The sequence below is a fragment of the Macaca thibetana genome, chromosome 2 (genome assembly GCF_024542745.1).
Source record: "Macaca thibetana thibetana isolate TM-01 chromosome 2, ASM2454274v1, whole genome shotgun sequence".
In the NCBI taxonomy this organism is placed as follows: Eukaryota; Metazoa; Chordata; class Mammalia; order Primates; family Cercopithecidae; genus Macaca; species Macaca thibetana.
Genome location: NC_065579.1, coordinates 121,351,886 through 121,374,918, shown reverse-complemented (window position 1 = coordinate 121,374,918; position 23,033 = coordinate 121,351,886). Strand labels below are relative to the sequence as shown.

General features: G+C 37.4%; 1 protein-coding gene and 1 long non-coding RNA gene across 4 annotated transcripts; one reads left to right on the top strand and one right to left on the bottom strand.

Moving 5' to 3' along the window:
* Positions 1–7,035: 7,035 nt before the first annotated feature.
* KBTBD8 (kelch repeat and BTB domain containing 8) lies at positions 7,036–19,912 on the bottom strand. 3 transcript variants are annotated; one of them, XM_050781290.1, is made up of 4 exons: positions 19,815–19,912; positions 18,995–19,205; positions 13,932–15,046; positions 7,036–10,326 (listed from the first exon to the last, which is right to left on the bottom strand). In XM_050781290.1, the coding sequence occupies exons 1-4, from the start codon at positions 19,828–19,830 to the stop codon at positions 9,863–9,865; spliced, it is 1,806 nt and encodes a 601-aa protein (XP_050637247.1). In that variant the 5' UTR covers positions 19,831–19,912; the 3' UTR covers positions 7,036–9,862. The 3 variants fall into 3 exon arrangements, with proteins under 3 accessions (XP_050637247.1, XP_050637249.1, XP_050637248.1); XM_050781292.1 differs by lacking the exon at positions 18,995–19,205 and having other exon boundaries at positions 19,815–19,886; XM_050781291.1 differs by lacking the exons at positions 18,995–19,205; positions 19,815–19,912 and adding an exon at positions 17,578–18,985.
* A 277-nt stretch (positions 19,913–20,189) lies between these two features.
* On the top strand, positions 20,190–22,831 carry LOC126948883 (uncharacterized). Its single transcript, XR_007723564.1, has 3 exons — positions 20,190–20,319; positions 22,160–22,226; positions 22,388–22,831. It is a non-coding gene; the product is annotated as an uncharacterized LOC126948883 (long non-coding RNA).
* Positions 22,832–23,033: the final 202 nt, after the last annotated feature.

Below are 23,033 nucleotides of genomic sequence, written 5' to 3'. Positions count from 1 at the left end.
CCATCACCACACCCACCACATACTTTAGAAAGCACAGGATATTTGAGCACTTATCACAAACCAGATGTTTTGGGTCGGGGTGGGAACCATATTTGGCTCTGGGGCAAAGTAGCAAGAAGTTTCAAAAACTTAATATTTTCATTCTCTTTCAGAAATGTAAGAGGCTATAGAAAGTGTGTCTACCTCTCTCTGGGTCAGGATTTTCTCTTTTTTCACTCTGCTCCTATTTCTAGGGGTTTGTCTCTCATCAGTCCTGCCCCTTTGACTGCACATTTTTGCATATCCCTAATCTCTTTCACTTTGGGGGTTAACAGGGATACTGCAGAACTCTCAACTGGGAATAGTCTAGAAATGGAAGAGGTTTTGACTTTTTGCGGGGATATTTCTCATTTCCTGTTTTTACTGAAAAGGTCTGAGTGTTCTGATTTTTTGAAAAATATTATTTCTCCAGCACCTCCACATCTCAGAATCTCCTCACCTGCAGGCTTCCTGGGGAAGCACCTGCACTCTCACCCACTGACGCCCACTTACATCCTCCACCTGCACCTTAATTCACAGAGACTGATTTTCATCCCTTGCACTTGGTTGAAACCACTCTCTCCTTTCAGATCTTTACATGGCTAGACCAGGAGCTTCACATGGCTAGACCAGGAGCTTCTTACTGTCTGCATTTCTTCTCTTTGGATCTCATTCCTGAAGTTCTCTTCTGCATTACTGCTCCTTTGTGAGTCTCCCTTCTTCTCTGATAACTTTTCAGTTGCCTTCTGCTCCTTCAGCTGAATTTCTTAAATTTTATTCTTAGCTACTTTCACTTCTCATTTTGCAATTTATCTTTGCACTAACTCATCTATTCACTCAAATTCAACTAAAAGCGACTCTGTGGATATGCCAGACTCCTAAGTTCCATCGCTAACCTTGACCAAGCTCTTGAGCTTTAAGAACAGTTGTCAGAGAGCACCGTGGATTTCTTACCGTCTCAGGTTCTCACTGATTACAAAGAAATACTCCCCTGCATTGTGTATGTTCCTGTTGGCATTTGCTCCTCAAGACTTAACTTTGGCTACTTGACATCCTAATCTAAGTGTTGGGATAAGATGTTTTGACCTTATCTTTTTATCCTTAAAGGATTTTGCGAGCATATGTTTCAAGAACTGAACTATGTGACCAGAACTCTGTTAAATCCTGCTATGGACTGAATGTTTCTGTCAATTCCACCAAATTCATATGCTGGAATCCTAACCCCCAATGTGATGGTATTAGGAGGTAGGGCCGTTGGGGGTGGTTAGGTCATGAGGGCTCTGGGATTAGTACCTTTGTAAAAAGACACTAGAGAGCTTGCTTTCTCTGCTCTTCACGATGAGAGGATGCAATGAGAAGAGGGCCCTCACCAGACACAGGATCTGCTAGCACCTTGATCTTAAACTTCCAGTCTCCAGGACTGGGAGAAATAGATGTTTGTTATTTAAGCCATGCAGCCTATGGCAATTTGTTATGGCAGCCTGAACTGACTAGGACAGGTCCTTATCTCTGAATGGGAACAGAGAACAAGATAAACTCTAAGGACTGAGACCCTTGTCAGTTCGTAAAAATAGACAAGCCAAAAAGCATTATTTTTATTTTGCAGACAGAGGTTACAAGTCTTGTATAAATTGCTTTAAATACCATTGGTTTAATTTCAATCCTTTAGAAATGCACAGTCCAGAAATGAAAGTGAGAACTGTGTGACTGTAAAACTGTAAAAATTGTTTTCATGCATGACTTATGAGCACAATCAGAGTCCAAATGGCTACACTTCTCTTTAATATATACTTTATATTAGCTATTAAGGAATATTGCTCTACAAAGGTTGTTTTAAGTATATCTAAAAGACAGCAGAATAGTCGGTAATAATTTCAACAAATTAATATTTAGGAAGTGTTCATTATGTGCTGTGATAAGGCACTGTGATAAGTGTTTTACATGCTTATTTGATCCTCAAAAAAACTCGATAATATGTGGTAGATTATTAACCTGTTTTATGCACGAAAAAACTAAAGCTCAGAAAAGGTAAGTAATCTACCCATGGTAACCGAAAACACTGTAATTCATGTTCATCAGACCAATAGAAAATATTTAGAAAACATATTCCACATTTTTTACTTAATATTATAGTGTTTTATTCGCCAAATCATACCATTGTGCATATACTTGCGGAAGAGGAAAGAGAGAACAAAAAGGATCTATTAAATCTCATTTCTAAAAAACTAGCCAATAGAAAATGTTCTGTCTATTCATGGTAAGGATAATTTAAAATTATTACATTGTAATTTTCAATTTAGTTTTAGTAGCCTAGGAAAACAAAATCTCAAAATGATTGATATTGTTAACTTACATAAGTTAATTATGTAATTTATATAAGTTAATTATATAATTTATATAAGTTAATTATATAACTTTAATTTGGTCCAAGAAATATGGATTATTAGGTACTCAAGAGTCAATATTCACTGAACTACATGTGAAATAATCCCATGGCCATATAAATTATAAATAAAAGATAAATAAAAGATACCTAAATATGATTAAGTGTACAGGTTTTTAAAAGGGAGACTAACTCTTTAGCTTATTTTTTGTGAAATACATTACACGTATAAAAGATGGCACAAGATATTTATGTATAACTGAAGAATCATTCAATCAAAAATGTGTATTAGAAGCTTATTATAGGGGATTCCAGATTTAGCACTGAAAATGTAAAGATCCTGGATATTGTCATTACTGTCATTCCTAACCTTGGAAGAAAAAGGTATTCAAACTGACAATCAATGACTTTTATTAGATCCATCAGAGAAATCAGGCTGCAGGGCAAATGTTACCCTGGAGTAGAGGTGAATTCAGAGTCACAGTCCACATCTGCTAACCTTGACCAGAAGTAACCAGAGCCATAAACTGTAAGAACACGTAAATGGTCATTTTTGGTGAATCACTGAGGATGAACATGGACTCCCATGAAAGTGGAAAACTCCTGGGAACTTCAGTCTTATGGGGCCCTTATGCTTCTGTGGATTTTACCAACAGGCACTCCACCAGGTTCTTATGGCAAAGATCTGAGACAGACCCCCTAGTGGCTCTGACTAGGGGACAGGAAGAGTAATGATCATAGAATACACCCAGAGCCTTTTCCATTTTAAAAGCGTACTCTCCACGGAAAAACATTTTGGCAGAGCTTGATAAAAGCTGAGGGATGAGCATTCCCCCCATCCCAAACCTCTTTAACCTTCTCTTCTCACCTAAAGGGAAAAGAATTTAATCAACATGGGTCAGGGCTTCAAAGAAATACAATTGGGAATGGTGCAGTCAGAGAGAGGATGGAGAGGGGAAAACCAAAAGCTGTACCAATAGAGAAACACCTGTGAAGATCACAGCCCCAAGACACAGGCCCACTGAACAACTGATATCTAATTAGAAGATACTCACTTTACAAAGTTGAAGCAAAACACCCACAAACCTAGATCCAGCAAAATTATCCTTGAAACATGAAAAAGAAAGACTTTTTCAAACAAAAATCTGAAGGAATTCATGACCTGCAGACCTGTCTTGCAAGCAATGTCCAATAAAAGAAGTTATTTGGGCAGAAGGAAATTGAAACAGAACAGAAACTTAGATCTACCTAAATAAATGAATACTGAAGGAATAAGTGAAGATGAAGTAAAATATCTTATGTTTTAAATATCAATTGATCTAAAATATGACATAACAATGTATTGCGTGGTTATAGCATATGGATAACTAAAATGAATGACAGCGATGTCATAAGGGATCAGAGGGGAGAATTGGGAACTTTGTTGTAAGGTACCTACACTACACATGAAGCACTATAGTGTTATTTAAAGGTGGACTTAGATTAGTTTTGAAATGTATATTGTAAGTCTAATGCAACCACTGAAAAAAATTAAAGTATAATTGAAGGGCTAGGAGGAGATAAAATACAATCCTATAAGATGCTCAGTCAAAACCAGAGACAGGTATAACTCCCAATGCAATCCCTCCCCCCTCCCTCCTCCCCATGATAGGCCCCGGTGTGTGATGTCCCCCTTCCCAAGTCCAAGTGATCTCATTGTTCAGTTCCCACCTATGAGTGAGAACATGTGGTGTTTGGTTTTCTGTTCTTGTGATAGTTTGCTAAGAATTATGGTTTCCAACTGCATCCATGTCCCTACAAACTCATCCTTTTTTATGGCTGCATAGTATTCCATGGTGTATATGTGCCACATTTTCTTAATCCAGTCTGTCACTGATAGACATTTGGGTTGATTCCAAGTCTTTGCTATTGTGAATAGTGCCGCAATAAACATACGTGTGCATGTGTCTTTATAGCAGCATGATTTATAATCCTTTGGGTATATACCTAGTAATGGGATGGCTGGGTCATATGGTACATCTAGTTCTAGATCCTTGAGGAATTGCCATACTGTTTTCCATAATGGTTGAACCAGTTTACAATCCCACCAACAGTGTAAAAGTGTTCCTATTTCTCCACATCCTCTCCAGCAGCACCTGTTGTTTCCTGACTTTTTAATGATCGCCATTCTAACTGGTGTGAGATGGTATCTCATTGTGGTTTTGATTTGCATTTCTCTGATGGCTGACGAGTTGATGGGTGCAGCACACCAACATGGCACAAGTATACATATGTAATAAACCTGCACGTTATGCACATGTACCCTAGAACTTAAAGTATAATAATAATAAAAAAATAAATAAATAAATAAATGAAAGTTAAAAAAAAAAAGAGAAAGCAGGAAAATAGGTGAAAAAAAGAAACAAAGAAGAAGGGCAACACATAGAAAACAATAACCAATATGGTAGATATTAACCCAACTCTATCAGTACTCACTTTAAATGCAATGCTGGTCTAAACATACCAGCATTCTCACAGTGGATATTAAAATAAGTCCCAACTGTAAGTTGTCTACAAGAAACCCCTTTTAAGTATAAAAATTAGGATAGGTTAAAAGAAAAGGGATGGAGAAAGATAAATGAAGCAAACACTAATTAAAAGAAAACTTGAGTGGCTATATTAATTTCAAACAGAGAAGACTTCAGAAAAAAGATTATCAGGGATAAAGAGAAGCATTACATAATTATGAAAGGGTATATTCCCCAAGAAGATATGATAAAAATATTTTGTACTAAGAAAATGAAAATGCTACATAAAATTTGTGGGATGCTACAAAAGAAATACTTAGAGGGAAATTTATAGCATTCAATGCATATATTAGGAAAAGGCGGCTGGTCACAGTGGCTCATGCCTGTAATCCCAGCACTTCAGAAGACTGAGACAGGCAGAACACTTGAGCCCAGGAGTTTGAGATCAGCTTGGGCAACATGGTGAAACCCCGTATCTACCAAAAAAAAAAAAAAAAAGAAAGAAAGAAACAAAAATTAGCTGGTCACAGTGGCATGTGCCTGTAGTCCCAGCTACTCGGGAGGCTGAAGTGGGAGGCTCTCTTGAGCCCTGAAGGCGACTGCAGTGAGCCAGGATTGTGTCACTGCACTCCAGCCTGGGCAGAGTAAGGACCTATCTCAAAAAAAAAAAAAGAAAAGAAAGAGAAAGATGAGTTATTAATACTTAAAGCAACCAGAAGAAAAAAAAACTATAAAAATTAGAAATCGATGAAACTGAAAACACAAAACAATAGAGAAAATTCATTAGAACTAAACCTTTTTTTTTTTAAGACCAATAAAATTGATAATCCTTTAGGCTCCAAGACTTTACTGAAAATTCATTTCTTCCTACAAACATTTATTGAGTGCCTACTATGTGCTAGGCATCAATCTAAAGTGCAACAGTGAATTAAAATACATTTCTTGTTGCCTTTGTGGAGTGTACATTTCAATGGGGGAAGACACTCACGGAAAATAAAGCAGAAAAATAAAGCAGGAGGTATGATGGGGGTAGGGTTGGATGATCTCATCTTACAAAATGTGATCAGAGAAGGCCTCTCCAGTAAGGTGATGTTTTAATAAAAAAGAAAGTGAGTGAGTTGTCAATATCTATCTGGCAAGAGATAGCAAGGGCAAAGTCGCTGTGGAGGTACTCAGCAGGTCTAAGGAACAGCAAGGTCAGTGTGGCTAAAATAGAGCAAGCCAAACGAATGGCATTGAGGTTGGGAGGCATGGATCATGTAAGTGTGGAATTTGGCTGTCATATGAAGGGAGATGGGAAGCCATTGGAAGGATCTGAGCAGAAGAGAAACATGATCTGACTTGTGTTTTAAGACGATCACTCCGACTACTGTGTGGAGAAAAGAATAGCATATGAGGGATCAAGGGTGATAGAAGGAAGACCAGTCAGTGGAAACTGCATTAAGTCAGGTAAGATAGACTGGCTTAGACTAGGGTGACAGTGGTGCAAATGGTATGTGGTCTGAGTCTAGGTGTATTATGAAGGAGGAAGCAACAGGACTTTCTGATGAATTAAACATGAAATATGTAAGAGATTATATAGTTTGGGTATTTGTCCCCTCCAAATCTCATGTCAAAATGTGATCCCCAATGTCGGAGGTGGGGCCTAGTGGAAGGTATCTGGATCATGGGGGTGGATCCTTCATCAATGGCTTGGTACCCTCCCCATGGTAACGAGCTCATGTGAGATCTGGTTGTTAAAGAGACAGGGACCTTCCCCAACTCTCTCTGGCCCCCTGTCTTTCCTGCTCCCGCTTCACCCTCTGCCATGAGCTAAAGCCTCTTGAGGCCTCACTCTCAGGTATTCCTTTATGGTAATGCAAAGTGGACCAACACAAAAGAGTCAAACATAACAAGATTTTAGGCCAGAACAAACAGAACAAAGAATTTACCAATGTAAGTGAGCTTGCTTTAGAATTTAAGAAAGTATTATATATATTAACTAGTTCATTTTTTACCAGAGAACAGGTATTCGATAGATTAAAATCTCATTCCATTCTATCAGGACATAAGGTAGTTCATGATTTTTTTACCAGATTTTAATTCTGCAACACTCACTAGTCAGACATCACTTTGCAACACTGGAAGTTTTCAATCAGAAAAGGTTTTATTATAAGAAACAATGACATCAGGTAAAAATGCAAAAAATTGTGCAATTATGGCAAAATGTTTAAAAATATCTACACATTTGCCCCCACAGGACTACAGTACTTACTACATACCTGAGCACTGAACATTGAATTCCATTTTAAACTGCTTTACATAGGGAATCTGATTCCTTGATGATCACATCCATTTGTTCTCATGACCAATGAAATCAGCTTGATGCTTAAGCATCAACTTTGTAGAACAGAAAACGAAGATGGAAAATAAAGAATACAATTTCTACTTTCCTATAACATAGTTATACCAAGTCCAGTTTTCAATGTGTAAAAAATATATAGGAAAGTGCTACATACATTCTTCAAATGCAAAAACAAAGTTAAAGTGGAACTGGCATATGTTAGACCTACATTTTAATTCTGTAGTACCCATTGTGCCTTTTACTTAAAGTCTTATCACACTATGAAAATGCACCTTAAATATCTAAACATAAACCCACACATGTCACTAATCTTAGTTTCCTAGGACCTCTTCTGAATCCATTTTAAAAGTGGCAAAATATCCCAGCTATATAATTTAAACAAATAGTTCTTCATACAAAATTCAATATATAGTCTACTCCCATAACAAATCCTAAGCCTTGCTTTTGACACACTTAACTTAGATCGTACCCTCAATATAAATTGTTATAGCCAAAAGATCAACTGTTGTGCCGACAAAGAGAATAAATCTACTGTTGAATTAGCCACAGTATGTCATTCTCTTATATAACATACAGCACATGTAAATTGCTAACTCAACGTTCTATGTCATGTTTTCAAGTAATGCATTTTTCTAAATACACAAGATTGTCAAAAAGCGGCAGGAAATCTTATTCAACAAAGCTTTCAAAAATAAATTACATGAACATCTCTTGCAAAAAAAAAAATTGTTTTTTCTCTCAGCAATGCAAAACTGTAAAGAATGATTTTTAAAATGCACAGTAATAACTCCAAAACAGCATGACAATAAAAAACAAAAACAAAACAGTAGAAGATAAAACTGGGGAGGTAAAAATATTGACAAAGTTTATACAGAGATTACAGACATACTATCAACGCCGATGAGAAGAAACCATGTATCTAGCTAAGACTAGATTTTAAAATGTTAATTCTAGAAATGCTGTCCGTTTTAACTTCTGCTTCAGAAAACATTCCCTACTTGTAGAGGTCTATGTAAAGCAGTTTGGAAAGTTTCTGAAAAACGAGGTATGTGATGCAAAGAGGCGATGTTTTCCATTTGTTTCACAGTATCACATTACAAGTTGTGCAAAATTTTTAAAATACGAACCATGCCAGTTTGCTTTCAAGTGAATAAAAATATTGTGATTGAGGGCAGAATCTGTCCTATGCTTATACCCTTTATGAATTATGCTAGGCTTAGTAAAATATGTTACTGATCCAAATGCCTGCCTTAGGTACACACATAAGTTGGTTTGTCCTTCATGTTAATATTCCTAACTGATTGTTAGAAATTCATCAGTTAAATACAAAAAATGCTTTAGTATCTAGAAAGCTATGGTACTGTTCACTCACTCTTTTCCTTTTCAATCACCTTCAGCTAGAAGGAGGATTCCAATGTAAAAGTATTCATCACTGTTAAGTGCAAAAATTGAAAAAAAAAAAAAATGAGGTTTTAATTGTAATATGAAACTTAAAAGAAATTAAATTAGACCACTGCAGGAATTTTATGTTTCTGGAAAGCAGAATTTTAAAAGTAGGTATAAAACTTCACATTATGCTCTGTACAGAAGAGAAATAAGTTACCTTTCCTTGTACCAATATTGAATGGACAGGTAGATGGAAGAGACGGTTGGGCTACAAATGGCCCATGTTAGTGCAAACTGGGTATAATGTTCCTACTATTCTAAGATTGAGTCCAGTTAGATGAATAACTGGTCATATCTTCCTATCACATAAGTAGACAATCTTGTGAAATCACAGGAGTTCAACAGGTAAAGAACTGTGGCCATGAAATGCACACCAATTTGAAAGATAGGCATAGGCTCAGACCATTTAAATCTATCTAGTTATACACATGAATTAAGTTAGACTAGCACCAGCCACCTGTGAATATGAGCACTTTTCCAGATTTTCACAAATGAGACAGTGTTAGCACTTGAAAAAGTTATCGACAGAAAACTGCCACTTTAAAACTTTAGCTTAACTTAAAGTTACATGGCAAATGGAAACAATCAGACTAAAAGCTCTTTCTGAGACTAATTTTTCCTTCAATCTACTCTAATAACAGAACATATTTAAATCTCAGTACACTTGAAAACAGTACACAAAAATAGATACACATAAATATTCAGAATGAGGATCTAAGTTAGTGCTTCTCTGTGTTAGAGAGGTCACAGCTAAAGTCCTAGTGATATTGCCTCAGATTGTTACCCGTATTTAAAATTAAAAGTCACATCAAACGAGTTTAGATGTCTTTACCCAATAATACCCTAAATGCTCTTATAAGAGTGCATAGTTGTCCTGATTCTTCTGGTACCTCAGTTACTATTTATCACAAAATTATAAAATGAAATGATTGATTTTATGCCAGGAAAAAAAATGCTGATAATTGCACTTCGTTGTCTTTTCCTTACTGAAATGAAATGTCACAAGGATGAAGGAAAATCCCTCACTACCCTGCGATCTTTAAGCATACCCATTTTCCACATATAAAACTCTCAGCTTTCTGAAATACTGTCAGCACTCTTTTGTATCAAAGACAAGTTTCCTAAGAATGAGATGCCAGTGATGCACTAAGGCCTGCTACTCATTTAGAGTACTTTCTGAAGACACTGAGGATACAGTTTAGCAACAGCACATTCAAAATGCCGGCCAAGGTCCCAGAGCCGATCTGGGGTTTCATACACTTTCATCCACTGGTCAGCAATGTCATCATACTGGTAAAGGGAATTTTTTCTGCTGGTTCTGAAGACGTGTTCTTCGACAGTCACTTGAGTAGCTCGAACAAATAAATGGAGTTTGTTCTGGAAAAGTACCAGTTTAAGGTATGGATTTATGGACTGATCACATGGAAAGTCTTTCTTACGAGTCCATTTATTTAGCTCAATATCATAGGCTTCTACAGTAAACATACGTTGATGATTTCCACAGGTTCCAGCTACGTAGTAGATAGAGTCCTTGTATACAGCTGCTAAGCCCTGGATTCTAGGCACAGTCATGGGGGTCAGGAAACCCCAGTAGTCTTTTTGAGGCTCATAGAAGAGGAAAAATTCTCCTAAAAAAAGAACACAAGAATATGTATATTTTTATGTTTGGTTTTTGGTTATATGTTGTAACTACAACCTCTAAAGATTAAAGGGCATAATTTTCTATATATTTCACTTTCTAAAACATTTTCTTTATAATCTCTGGAGATACATTCATATGGGTTACGAAGTACCTTAAAACTTTGTCATTCCATGACACAATATAACCGATAATATTATAATCAACCTGAATTGGGAGGTTTGTATTGGGAAGGTATAAGGAGTTACTTGGGTTTGATCGTAGAATTGTTAAGAGCTTGATTCTGGCTGGGCACCATGGCTCATGCCTGTAATCCCAGCACTTTGGGAGGCTCAGACAGGTGAATCACTTGAGGTGAGGAGTTCAGAGACCAGCCTGGCCAACATGATGAAACCCCACCTTCATTAAAAATACAAAAATTAGCCAGGTGCGGTGGCAGGCACCTGTAATTCCAGCTACTCAAGAGGCTAAGGCAGGAGAATCGCTTGAACCTGGGAGGTGAAGGATGCAGTGAGCCAAGATCACGCCACTGTACTCCAGGCTGGGTAACAATGTGAGACTCCAGCTCAAAAAAAAAAAAAAAAAAAAAATTATTCTATTTGCTCTATCCAATTTGTGTGTTTATAGAAAACTCATTTCACTCTAACTCTAAAAAAGCATTATTAGTAGTGTTCAGCCGGTAAGACCAAAATGCATACATACAACATCACCATAAATATGCCATGATAAATGTATATGCTATTTCATTAGAAGACAGCAGATGGAATTATACAGATTTATGCTTATGGGTCACTGATGTGCTTACCTGAATGTTGCTATAATGCAAAGACAAATATTCAGCAGGAGAAAACATGCCTTTAATAAGATAGAAAACACATACATGGTTTGTGATGTTGACTCTGAGTCAGTTTCTATTTTGATTTGACAATAAAAAGGTATGCTGAGTCAGACTGCCAATATGAAAATGTCTGAAAGAATTAAAGTAGTGAAGATTTACAAGAGTTTTGCTAATTATAGCATCTGTATAAAATCTTTGTAATAAAAATCTGAACCCTTTATGAACAGATTAAATGATACTTCAATAGCCACAGATAGTACAACATAAGCTTCTGACTATGCATGTCAGGTTTATTTACGTAAAGAGGCTTTGTTTAGATTAGAAATACCAGATTCTAAATTGAGCTTCCCCTTGAAAACTGTTTTGAACTAGGGTTACTCTTATCTACAAATTCAACTACCTACTTCATAACAGTGATGCTTTGCCTTCAACTGACTTAAAATAGCTTGTTAAGCTCCCAGATTTGCTTGCACATCATCTGCCCTTATTGCCTAACTTGTAACAGGATTCTTGATAAAGAAGGTAGGAAATTTAAACTTTGTAATGTGTGCTACTTCTCTATAAATTTCTTATAGATAAGAAAGTAAAGACGACAAACCAAAGAAGTTGAATTTTAAAATCTAAAGTACTCTTTAATAAGTTAAAGCTAATAATATGCAATTAAGAAACCCTTAGGGCTTCAGAATCCTCTTATGTAAAATATAACCTCAAATTAAATGATGTTAATTCCAGCCCTGAAATTCTATTAATTCATTGCTAGTTTGCTTTAGTATTTGCATTAATATACAACCTTTACATTCCAAATAGGAATCTAATTCTACCTCTATCAACTAACAGTTAGGCAGTAAGACCAAAATACACACATACACAGCTTCATCATACTGGATGACATAACCTATCCAACTATACTGGACAGATTATACATCCATTCCTATATTCCATTTTTCTGCAAGACAGCAAACCCAAATCATGCCCGGTGCTTCTATTTAACTAAAATAATGAACCAGAGACTACAACTCCTTCTGAGGAATTAACTTGACACTGAACTTAAACAAATGGGCTCGGACATTACTAGGAAATTTTTAGTTAAATAAAGGATTAGAGCAAGGAACACAATTTTTAAAAGAAAACAATGGTGGGAGGCCAAGGTGGGTGGATCACTGGAGGTCAGGAGTTCAAGACCAGCCTGGTCAACATAGTGAAACCCCGTCCCTACCAAAAACTCAAAAATTAGCCGGGCATGGTGGCGGGTGCCTGAGACTGAGGTGGGAGAATCATGTGAACCCAGGAGGCCGAAGTTGCAGTCAGCCAAGATCATGCCACTGCACACCAGCCTGGGTGTCAGAGTGAGACCCTGTCTCAAAACAAAACAGAAAGAAAGAAATGAAAGAAAAGAAGGGAAGGGGAAGGGGAAAGAAGAAAGAAAGAAAACAATGGGATAAGGGCAGTCATGCATCAATTAATGACAGGGACATATTCTGAGAAATGCATGGTTAAGTGATACTTGTCCTTGTGCAAAGAACTTCACAGAGCATACTTACACAAACCTAGATGGGAGCTTACCACACACCTAGGCTACACTGTAGCCTATTGCTCCTAGGCTACAAAACTGTACAGCATGTGACTGTACTGAGTACTCTAGGCAACTATAACACAATGGGAAGCATTTTTTGTATCTAAACGTATCTAAACATGGAACAAGTACAGTAAAATTATGCTATCATAATCTTATAGGACCACCATTGTGTATGTGATCCATCACAGACCAAAACATTACATGGCACATGACTGTATATCTTCATAGAAGCTGCTCCTTTTCCTTAAGTAGTAGTGTGAGAAAAACATCAATTGAAGGACACATATGAAGAATAAGGATGTTGCTATTATCTACACTGCATTAAACATTCAAGCAACTAAAATATGTAAGAAACCAAATAAAAGGAAAATACTAGTTATCACAAATCAGAGCCTTGAATCAAATGTCTTATTTACTCTGACTCAGTCACTCTACCTCTACTGTATTTTTGTCCAAGTAGTCCTTAACAGTTAAAAAAACAAACAAACAAACAAAAAACACTACATATATCAGACAGTCCCACTTAAAATGGCAAACCAAAAAAAAGTGACATCTCAAAGTTTTCCGGTGAAAACAATTGAAAATGTATTATGAAAGGCAACATAAACAGCAGTGAAGGTGAAACTTAAAGACTATACTTCCAAACTCTTTGTAATTAAGTTTCATAACTTTTGCAATAATAAGGCTTATATAAAACTCTTTGGTAACTAAATAGTATAACTTAATTAATGCTTTGTTCCTTTTTCTCTTTCAAACTAATCCAGTAAATTCCATCAACACCAGTTGCTACATCTCAATGTAACTCAAGAGCAAAAACAGCCATGTAACAACCTTGCTATTTATTTCAAGTCCTACAAAGTACTCTGAAATAGTTATCCCAAACTGCCGAACTACTATTTATTAAAGAATGTTTTCAAAAATAGTTATTCTACATGATATCAAGACACAAAATCATTAAAAAGTATAGGATTATTTTAGTAACTTAACAATACCTGCCTTTTATAAATTCAAGAGTTTATTTTCTTTATAGCTCTTTACAGAACAGACTGTTCCAATAGTTTGATAAGGAAGCTGGAGGTATTCCTCAATTAACAGGAACACAACTGTTTCAGTATAATTAAGTAAACCACCGCTTGATGTGTTACCCTTCCATGAAAAACTGAATCACTCAGGCACCTACCCTGTAAAACATAGATCTTCTCTTTGTACTCCACAGCATTATGAAATTCCATTGCAACTGGCATTGCGCAAACAGTCGTCCAGCAATTCTCTCTACTGTCGTAGCACTCAACAGATTTTAGTGAGTTTCTCCCATCACCTTCATAAACACGACCTCCGATTGCATACATTTTACCACAGCAGTAGACAAGTTTGCAGCCTATTCTAGCTCGAAGCAAGGATGGTTTGGATAGCCATCTGTTGGTGGAATGATCATACATCCAGAAATCATTTTCTGCCTTATGGTCGATGGAGACCTCACTGCTGCTTGGCCTGTACCCTCCTGCAATGTAAATGTCATTATCTGGTGATACAAGAATCCCAACTTCTCTCAGGTCATTTGGTGGTTTGCATAGTTTAAACACCTTTCCTGTGACTATATCTAGACAAGGCACTGTTTGCTTCTTTCCTGAGTGTTTGTGGGCAGCATCAAAACATATGATCATTTCAGAAGCAGTCATTCCAAGCCTCTGTGTACAACCATTGGTGTTGGATGGTCCCTTTTCTACACAGCTTTTGGCTACAGCCTGTGCAAACTGAGGTGGAATTTTCTCTATGAAGGTATCTTCCATCAGAGGAAAACGTATGCATTTAGCAAAAATTTCTGGAAGGTGCACTTCTCGTTCATTTTGTTCATGTTCAAACCACCTTATAATGCTTTCATAAACATGCTCTTCTCGGTCTACATTTAAATCATCACTGTCTAATATACTTATCAGCTGGTCTTTTGTCAACTGGAGAAACTCTTGTTCTTTGGTGACACACAGAAACTTTTTACGGATGTATTCTTTTGATCGATCTCCGAGTTCCTGATGACCATAATGATCAGCAAAGATAAAGACCCCAATAGAATTCTGTGGGTCCAAATGACTGATCATATACTGAGCACATTGGTCTTGGATGGAAGGAATCTGGAAGATGCTAGCTGCAGTGAACAAGGCTTGAACATTGGCCTCTGTGAGAATAACTCTGGAGGTATAGGCATAGTTCAACACTAAATCCATCGATTCAGCTTCAACACCGACTATTCGAACTTCTTTTTGAGTACTTTCTGTAAGGCCGCTAGTGAACATGGATCTAAGAAGGAAAGAGTGGTTAATATTACATGTGTGCTATAAATCAAAATTATTGTGGCAAGATTTTAAAAGTACAAAGTTACCACAAAGATAACCTTTTGAAACTGAATATTTCCTAAAATAGTCCCTGATATTCTGAATAGGAGTAAAAATTGATAATGTATCAGAAAGATTTAGTCTGGCTAACCTCAAAACCCGTACTCTCAGGGCTAGCCCGCTTTGTGCCAACTATGAAAAAAGGAGAGTCACCTAAGTAAATGCAAATCAAAAGGTGACACACATATTCCAGTTCACTTTATTTTCCTAGAAGCCCCTATCCAGAGTTGCCTTAGGGACATCAGATCTTAAATTGTGCCATGCCAGTCAGAAAGCTTAAGAATACTGGCCCGGTATGGTGGCTCACGCCTGTAATCCCAGTACTTCAGGGGGCCCAGGTGGGTGGATCACAAGAGGTCAGGAGTTCAAAACCTGCCCGGCCAAGGTGATGAAACCCCATCTCTACTAAACTAAAAAATTAGCCAGGCGTGGTGGCACACACTGTAATCCCAGCTACTCAGGAGGCAGGCGGAGGTTGCGGTGAGCTGAGTGCCAGCCTGGAAGACAGAATGAGACTCCATCTCAAAAAAAAAAAAAAAAAAAAAACCTATAAAGGTATCATCATGATACATTAGTATACAAAGAAACAACCTAATAAAACTTTTCGTGTCCTGGTGAAAATTACAAGGCAACTTGTATCCAAAATATATCTTTAAAATGTTCATCTTAAAAAAGCAAGAAGTTCTTTAAAAGTACATATTCTCCACCTACTCTTTTTTAAAACTGTTATCTTTTGAATGCTTCCTTAACCATTATAAGTAATATAATAATCACTTCACTTACCCTTGGAAATTTTGAGAACATTTGCTTAAAAGGAAATACTTCATTTTCTCAAAGATACCGTATTTTACCTATCTAAATCTAGACATAAATAAAGATTATGGTAGAGTCAATATATAATGCCTCTTTTAAACAGAGTTTAATAGTTAACCGATTATTTGAAGATAATGGTTTTTAAAACCCCAAACTTTTACCTTTGAGACCAAGTTGGTTTTTTCTATTATTAAAATATTATTGCATTTACGGGATTTTCTTGACTGAAACATTACACAGCCTGGCTCTTTAAGTATTAGTCACTTGCAAACATCATTTGCCTTTATTTTCCCTCCTTTAAAGTTTCATTCTAGATGATCCAGACCCATCCTATTTAATTTTTGTGATGTTATAAAAAATGAATTGCAAAGATTTCCAGTCACTTAAAAAATATGTCTCAAATTCACGGAATTTATTTTAAAATGCAGTATGAGAAACACTGGAGGTACAAGGATTCAACTTGCTGCCCAGGTTAATCATCTTCGAGTCCTGGTTTTACTTCTACAATGTACCTTTTAATTTAGTATCACACAGGCTTTTTTGATGACTAAAAACTAGATGTTCCTATGTATGTGCTGGTTTTCAATTCAGGTGCTGCAAGACTCACCTATACAGCTACCAATTAAAAAGAAAAATAAAGCCCTGTGTTAGGGAGAGATGAACTCCCAAAGGAGGATATACCACATATCCCTTTATCATGGGAACTACTGTTGACTTGAATAGGCTCGTCTTACACACAGGAGTGGTCTGACACTTCATGAGTTTTCCTCTGCTCTAGAGTAAGTTCTTCATGTAAACTCAACATAAATGAAGCCAGGGCACTTCCTTACACAAAATCCAGAGTAGCAAAAAATTTCTAATGATCATACAAATTTCAGTTCTGATGAGTTACTGGTATCATGAAACAGCCATTCCAGATTTCCAGCTATTCTAATTCTTCCTCTAGTGATGCAAGACATAGAAACATTAAGTATGACTTTCTACATCCCACACAGGAAGCAGCGCTGGTACCAAGAAACTTCGGTACAAAAACCTCTAGCAAGAGATCAAATTCTAATCCATGAGTTTTCCAGCCAAATATCTTTATTTCAATGCACATATCGTACCGCAGAAAATTTCTCAAGTATTTTTTACTCCTTTTTAAAATTAACTTAATAAAATTAAAGAATTTAAGATGTTAAGGAATCAAGAAAATCAGGAATCTATCATAGCATACCTCTTTTAAAGTAAAATTTTTTTCTAGGTCTTCAAAAATGAAAAATGAAACTTCAAAGTGAAAATGTCATACTTATGTAAACTTACTAAGTATACTTATTAAGTACAGTGCTTAATAAGTATACTTAATATGTATACATATGTCATACTTATGTATGCTTACTAAGTATTATACTTAATAAGTATTCTATCATTTTAATGTCATACATACATTAAGTATAACACTTAGTAAGCATACATAAGTATGACATTTAAATGATAGAATCCAGATTATTAAATTTCAGTAAGATACAGACATTTTTACTTTGTATTTTTTGTTTTGTTTTGTTGGCTTTTTTTTACTATTCAAATGCAATATACAATAAAAATGTTTTAAAGGAAACTTTAAAAAGGACCTAGTGTACCCACTCTTGTTCCTTAAGAGTCATATGGCGACCAAGAAGCCTGGCTCTGGAATCAAATGTAGCCTCTGCCATTTACTTGTTGGATAGATGATTTAGGCAGGTTATTAAAACGTAATCTCACGGAGCCTCAGCTTCTTCATAAGTAAAATGGCACAACAACTATGCAGAGATAGGATTATAAAGATTATATAAGGCAATACATGACCTAACCATATCTAATAGATAATCTGGGTAAGTGAATCTCACCGAAGTTTCCATTACCAGGCCAAACTTCATACCTTCTGCATATGTGAAGTTGTTTTGTTTTGTTTTGTTTTTTTTCCAGCTCACTGTCTTGCGATGATTAATACTTAGTAGTCCAATGACCTACCCTAGGCAAGTCTAAATGGTTACATCAGAAGCATCAGACTGAAGTGACTATATTTAACCCAGTATTCTGAGAAAGAGGAACCAGAAACTACTGTTGGAACATTACACAGTTATGTGCCCTATAAACATAAGCACCTTCAAAAGGAAAAATCACATTCAGGGTGTGGTTGATAACTTGACTATTATTTATGCACCACTTGTGAATACTGAAAGGCTTAAAGTGAGCATTAGACACAAAAGAAGTTAACCCCAAGCAGAAAGTTGCCTTTTCCACGAATCTTAAAGTAGGAAGTTATTTTTCAGACCCAAGTTTTTAAATTTTACTTTTAAAAGTTTTTTAGTAAACAATATAAGTAAAAATAAAAACTTCGTTTAACGCACTTCTAGAAATCTTGGAAATTATTAATTTGGGGCCTTAGGCACATAGAAACTATATTCATTCTTGCTTTGACCCCCATAGCATTTAAACAATCTATTGAGTGGTAATTTGTTTTTGAAGGAACATGCTACATGTTTTAAACTCTTTTATAAAAGAGTCCCATGCACTAAAGAAACATGCATTATGGATAACTTTTTGAAAGAAATTCTAGGTCAGCACTGTCCAATAAAATTGCCAATGATGAAAATGTTGTATCTCCGTGCTGCCCAATATGGCAGCCACTAGCTACAGGTGACCACCAAGCACTCAAAAGGTGTTTAGTGTACCTGGGGAACTAAATGTTTTATTTTATTTAATTTATAATTTAAGTTTAAACAACCACACATGGCTACTGGCTGCCATACTGACCAGCACAAGTCTAGATTTTCTGGTCATTTACCTCAAACATACACACACAGGCCCACTAACTTAAAAACCAATCACCCGAAATCTAGAAGAATCCCTCAAGTCAAAAGAAGGTCTTAATAAGAGAGGACCTGTTTTCTAGTCTCAAGAAACAAAGTCATTGGTTTCATTTCATTATCGCATCTCAATATAAACATCAAGTGGACAATACTGAGGGGGAAAGGGAGCTTGGTGCAGATACCAACAGAAGTTCCTACCATCATCATACCTGAAGTAAGGGCTGATTGCAGCAAGAACGTTTCTATGACAGGAAAATGTTTTCCCGTGATCCACTTCCACTACAATGTCTGTCAACTGTCCTTCATCGTACATTGTTTTGAGTTGCTTAAGAATACTGCAAGCATGGAAGGGGTCCATGGCATCGCTGGCTGGGTCTGAAGATGGAATCCCATTCGGTGTTGGGGAAGACTTACTTAAATCTAGGAGGAGAAAAATCGTACAACCACAAGAAGTGCCGAGCCAGTTACGGCGTCGCGGGATTTTTTTTGTTTGTGTGTCTGCTTGCTAGGCTTTTTCCCCCTACAAATATATACAAATGTCTGTGGATATATGCATGACCTCGTGGGACCGCGAGTTTAGGATCTGGGAGACAGAGGGCGGAGCGCGATCGGCGGAACAAGTTCAAAGGCCAGCCTGCTCCTGCGGAGCCCGGCGAGCCCGGCACCCGTGCTCGCGGAGGGAACGCGCTCGCAGCCCAGGCGAGGCGTCTGCGCGGACTCCGCCGAGAGCCGAGGGCAGAGCCTCACGAGGGAAGCTCGACCAACGGCGGCCGACGGTGCCCCCTCAAGCCGCCTCCCGCTGCCTCCTGGGGCGCAGCGCCGGCGGGTACCCAGCCTCCCCATCCCAGTCCCGCTGGACCGCCCACCGCCCTCCGCACCATTCATCCTCCCTCCCCTCATTCCCCTCCACCGCCTCATCCTTCCCTCTAGCTCCGCACCGCTAAGACCTCATCCCACTGCCTGTGGCCGGCCCCGGCCCACCTTCCCCCTCACCTCCCTCCACGCCGCCCTGGCCACCACACGACCCACCTGCCGACGCGGCCATTTCTCGATGGGGCCCCGGCTCCAGCTATTTAAAAAGGAAATGTCATTTCGCTTCTCTAGCTCCCGGGTTCCGGCTCTTCTAAGCTTCCCCTGGCCAATGGGATGTCCTGTGCATCTGGCTCCGCCCCTAGCCACCAAATTCCTGGCGCTGATTGGCCGCGACGCGAGCACATGCGTGTCGGGAAATGTAGTTTGGTTGCCCCGGCTCCCGCGTGGTCCGGGTCGGGCGGAGGCCCAAGCCGGGAATTTCTATTGGCTGATTCGGGCGGAGGTGGAGAGCAGGGAGCTGGCCAGCCTGTGGCCGTCGAGCGCGCAGTGCCTGCCGGGAGAGGTAGTCTTCTGGCGGAGGAGAACTGTCATTCTGAGGGGCTGGGGTAGGGAAAGCTCTTCAAGTGCGAATTTCCCCCATTTTAGGCCTCTCTCCTGGCCCCCGGCACATTTTTTTACCTTTTTCTTCTTCTGTAAACTTCCTGCCAGTGACTATCTTCCGGTATGAAATCAAGCTCTGCGTGAGAGCTGTAAAACCAGAAAAATTTGGAAATGGACAGGAGGGCTGTTGTCCAAAAATGCAAAGGAAATCTGACGTCCCACCCTGAAGAAAAATATCAGAAGGCCCAAAAGCAAGGCGTCTCTAATGAGTCACCTATGACACCCAATTGAAATAGCATCGCCTTGGCCGGGTGCTCTGGTTTCCACAGATTAACTTGGTCTGGTTACAGCGGCTGCTTAGGATCTCTAACTCCCACTGGTGCCTTGGTTTTCTAGCACATCCAGAGAACACCTGTTCCGCACGTAAACATTATGGAGGGATCCAAGATGCTTTACTTTTTGCTCTTGGGAAATGGAGGGGATACAATACTAAGTATTCCGGGATTTCCTTTGAAAAAATACCGGAGTGCCCTGAGCCCGGAGCCAGGGATGATTACTGAAGCCCTGGCTCTTTAGTTACTATATGTGAGAACTGACATAAGACCTTTCAACTCCTGAGCACTTAGATCCTTCACCTGTAACGTGAAGTAATAGTAATCCGTATTCCATCGACTTCATAGGCTGCAACCCTTTGGAAAGAAAATCAAAATTTTACTGTTGACGAATTTTTATTTACTCATCTTGTGTTTCTAACATCTAACGGGGTGCCTGGCACATTATAGATGTTTAATATTTTAAAAATAAATGTAAGATGCAAATGAGCTACCATTGGGAATGCTATTTTTAGAATGTTAAAATGTAAGGAAGTATTAGCGAATGGGAAGAATTTCAGTAGACGTATAGTTAGCCCGTGTGCATAACTTTTCTAGCAATGAAAAGATCAAACAGTTGAACTTCTTGATAAAGAAAGGATCTTGGAATTTAAATTGTGATTGAGAAAAAGAAAGAATTATGAAAAACAATTCAGTTCCGTCCCTTAGGTCTGCTGAGAAATTTAGAACTCAAAATACTGTAATCCCATGCAAGTTAACAGGAAGTGGTGGTGTTTCCTCATGACTAGGGTTTATGCATATCCATATGGACTTATAATTTCCTCTTTGTGAATTTCCTGTGTGCACATTTCTGGATGGATGAAATTGACTTAATTTTTGTTACTCATAACTTTACTTTTTCATTTTTATGGTGTTGCTTTCTAATTTATTAAAATGGTAACATTTTATGACAATATGGATAGTATCGAGGAAAAAACTGGCATTAATCCTTGGGGTTTGACAACATCTGACGATATTGCAAATAAAAATACAGGGCATGCGTTATTTGAGACATATTTAAACTAAAATATCATTTGTTGTTTATCTGAAATTCAAATTTAATTGGGTGTTCTGTATTTTATCTGGCAACCTTTTCAAATCTCTTAAAATTGAGGAGTTTTGTTTGTGCTTCGTTGTTGTTTTGTAGCCATCTATCTACTTAAGCCTTAAGAAACTTGGCCAATTAAGAAAAAATTCAGTTCTCAACTTAGTAACAAACAGACTTGACAATATTGTTTGATTAGTTAAAAGACAGTGTTCTGATTCTTTGACCCACAAAGATTTATAAATTGGAGATGGAGCAGAATACAAAGCACAAAAGCCAATCTAAAAATAAATAGGAAAAAATTATAGGTACAAAGTTGCCATTTATATGACACTGTAAATGGACTCCATTCTACTGGGCAGATGGCATTACATATTAGAAAAACACAGAATAAGTAGCAGGATCTGGAAAAATTGAGTCAGTTGTACCACAACTATTCTTTCTCAATGATCCATAAGAATATTGGGGAGATTCCTTTTCAGGATTGATACTAAATAGCCAAAGATTACAGCTTTCCTTTCAAACAGCTCTAATTTGAATTTTAGTAAGAACCTCCTGAATCTACTGCACATCTGGAAAGAGCAGCAAAAGTAAACCAGTTTTCATCTTAAGGTATTAAGTACTATATTGCAATTTTCTCCTATATTTAAAGTTTAAAGTAAAATCAATTAAGGATGGAAATTGAAAAACTGAACTAGAATATTTGAAGGTCTTATATTTAGTTCAAATTAGACACTTAGAGCTTTATTATTTTAATATTTTTTTTTACCTAGGAATCACAAGCAAAGAGAATCACTATAATCATGGTTGCTTGAAAGAAGAAAAGTCTTTACATTTAAATTCTAGCAAAGATGAAGGATTATGAAAGCATCAAATTTGGAAAATGAGAAATTGAAGGCTCCTTGTTTTTTTCTGCTTTCATTTCAAGAGAATGACTTTTAGCAATTATCAGCTATACCCAGGCTACTCTCAATAATACCACACAACATGAGAATGATAGCAACTCTGATGAAGAAGGTGTAAAAGAAAATAGAACTTCACTTCTGCAAATCGATTCTGCAGTTTTCCAATTTCCCTGTTCAGTACTGGTTGGGGCTGTGAAATTGACCAGGGCTATATAAAATGAAAGTAAAGAGAGAATACTTGAAACTCGTACCTTTTAGCAAATGACAATCTTATATATTTATCCTTCTCAGCCTACAGCTACAACCTTCTTGATATTTTCAACGTGACTTTTTTTCTTGCTAAAAATTTCTACATTGGCTAGATAAATGAAACAACAAAAGTGATTATTCAATATAAATTTAATACGACATCAGATACACAACGTAATTTCAAATTTCTAAAACCTTATATATTGCCCATGATTTAGTCTCTTTAAATACAAAACTCTAAATAGATACTAATATCAGGTTTACT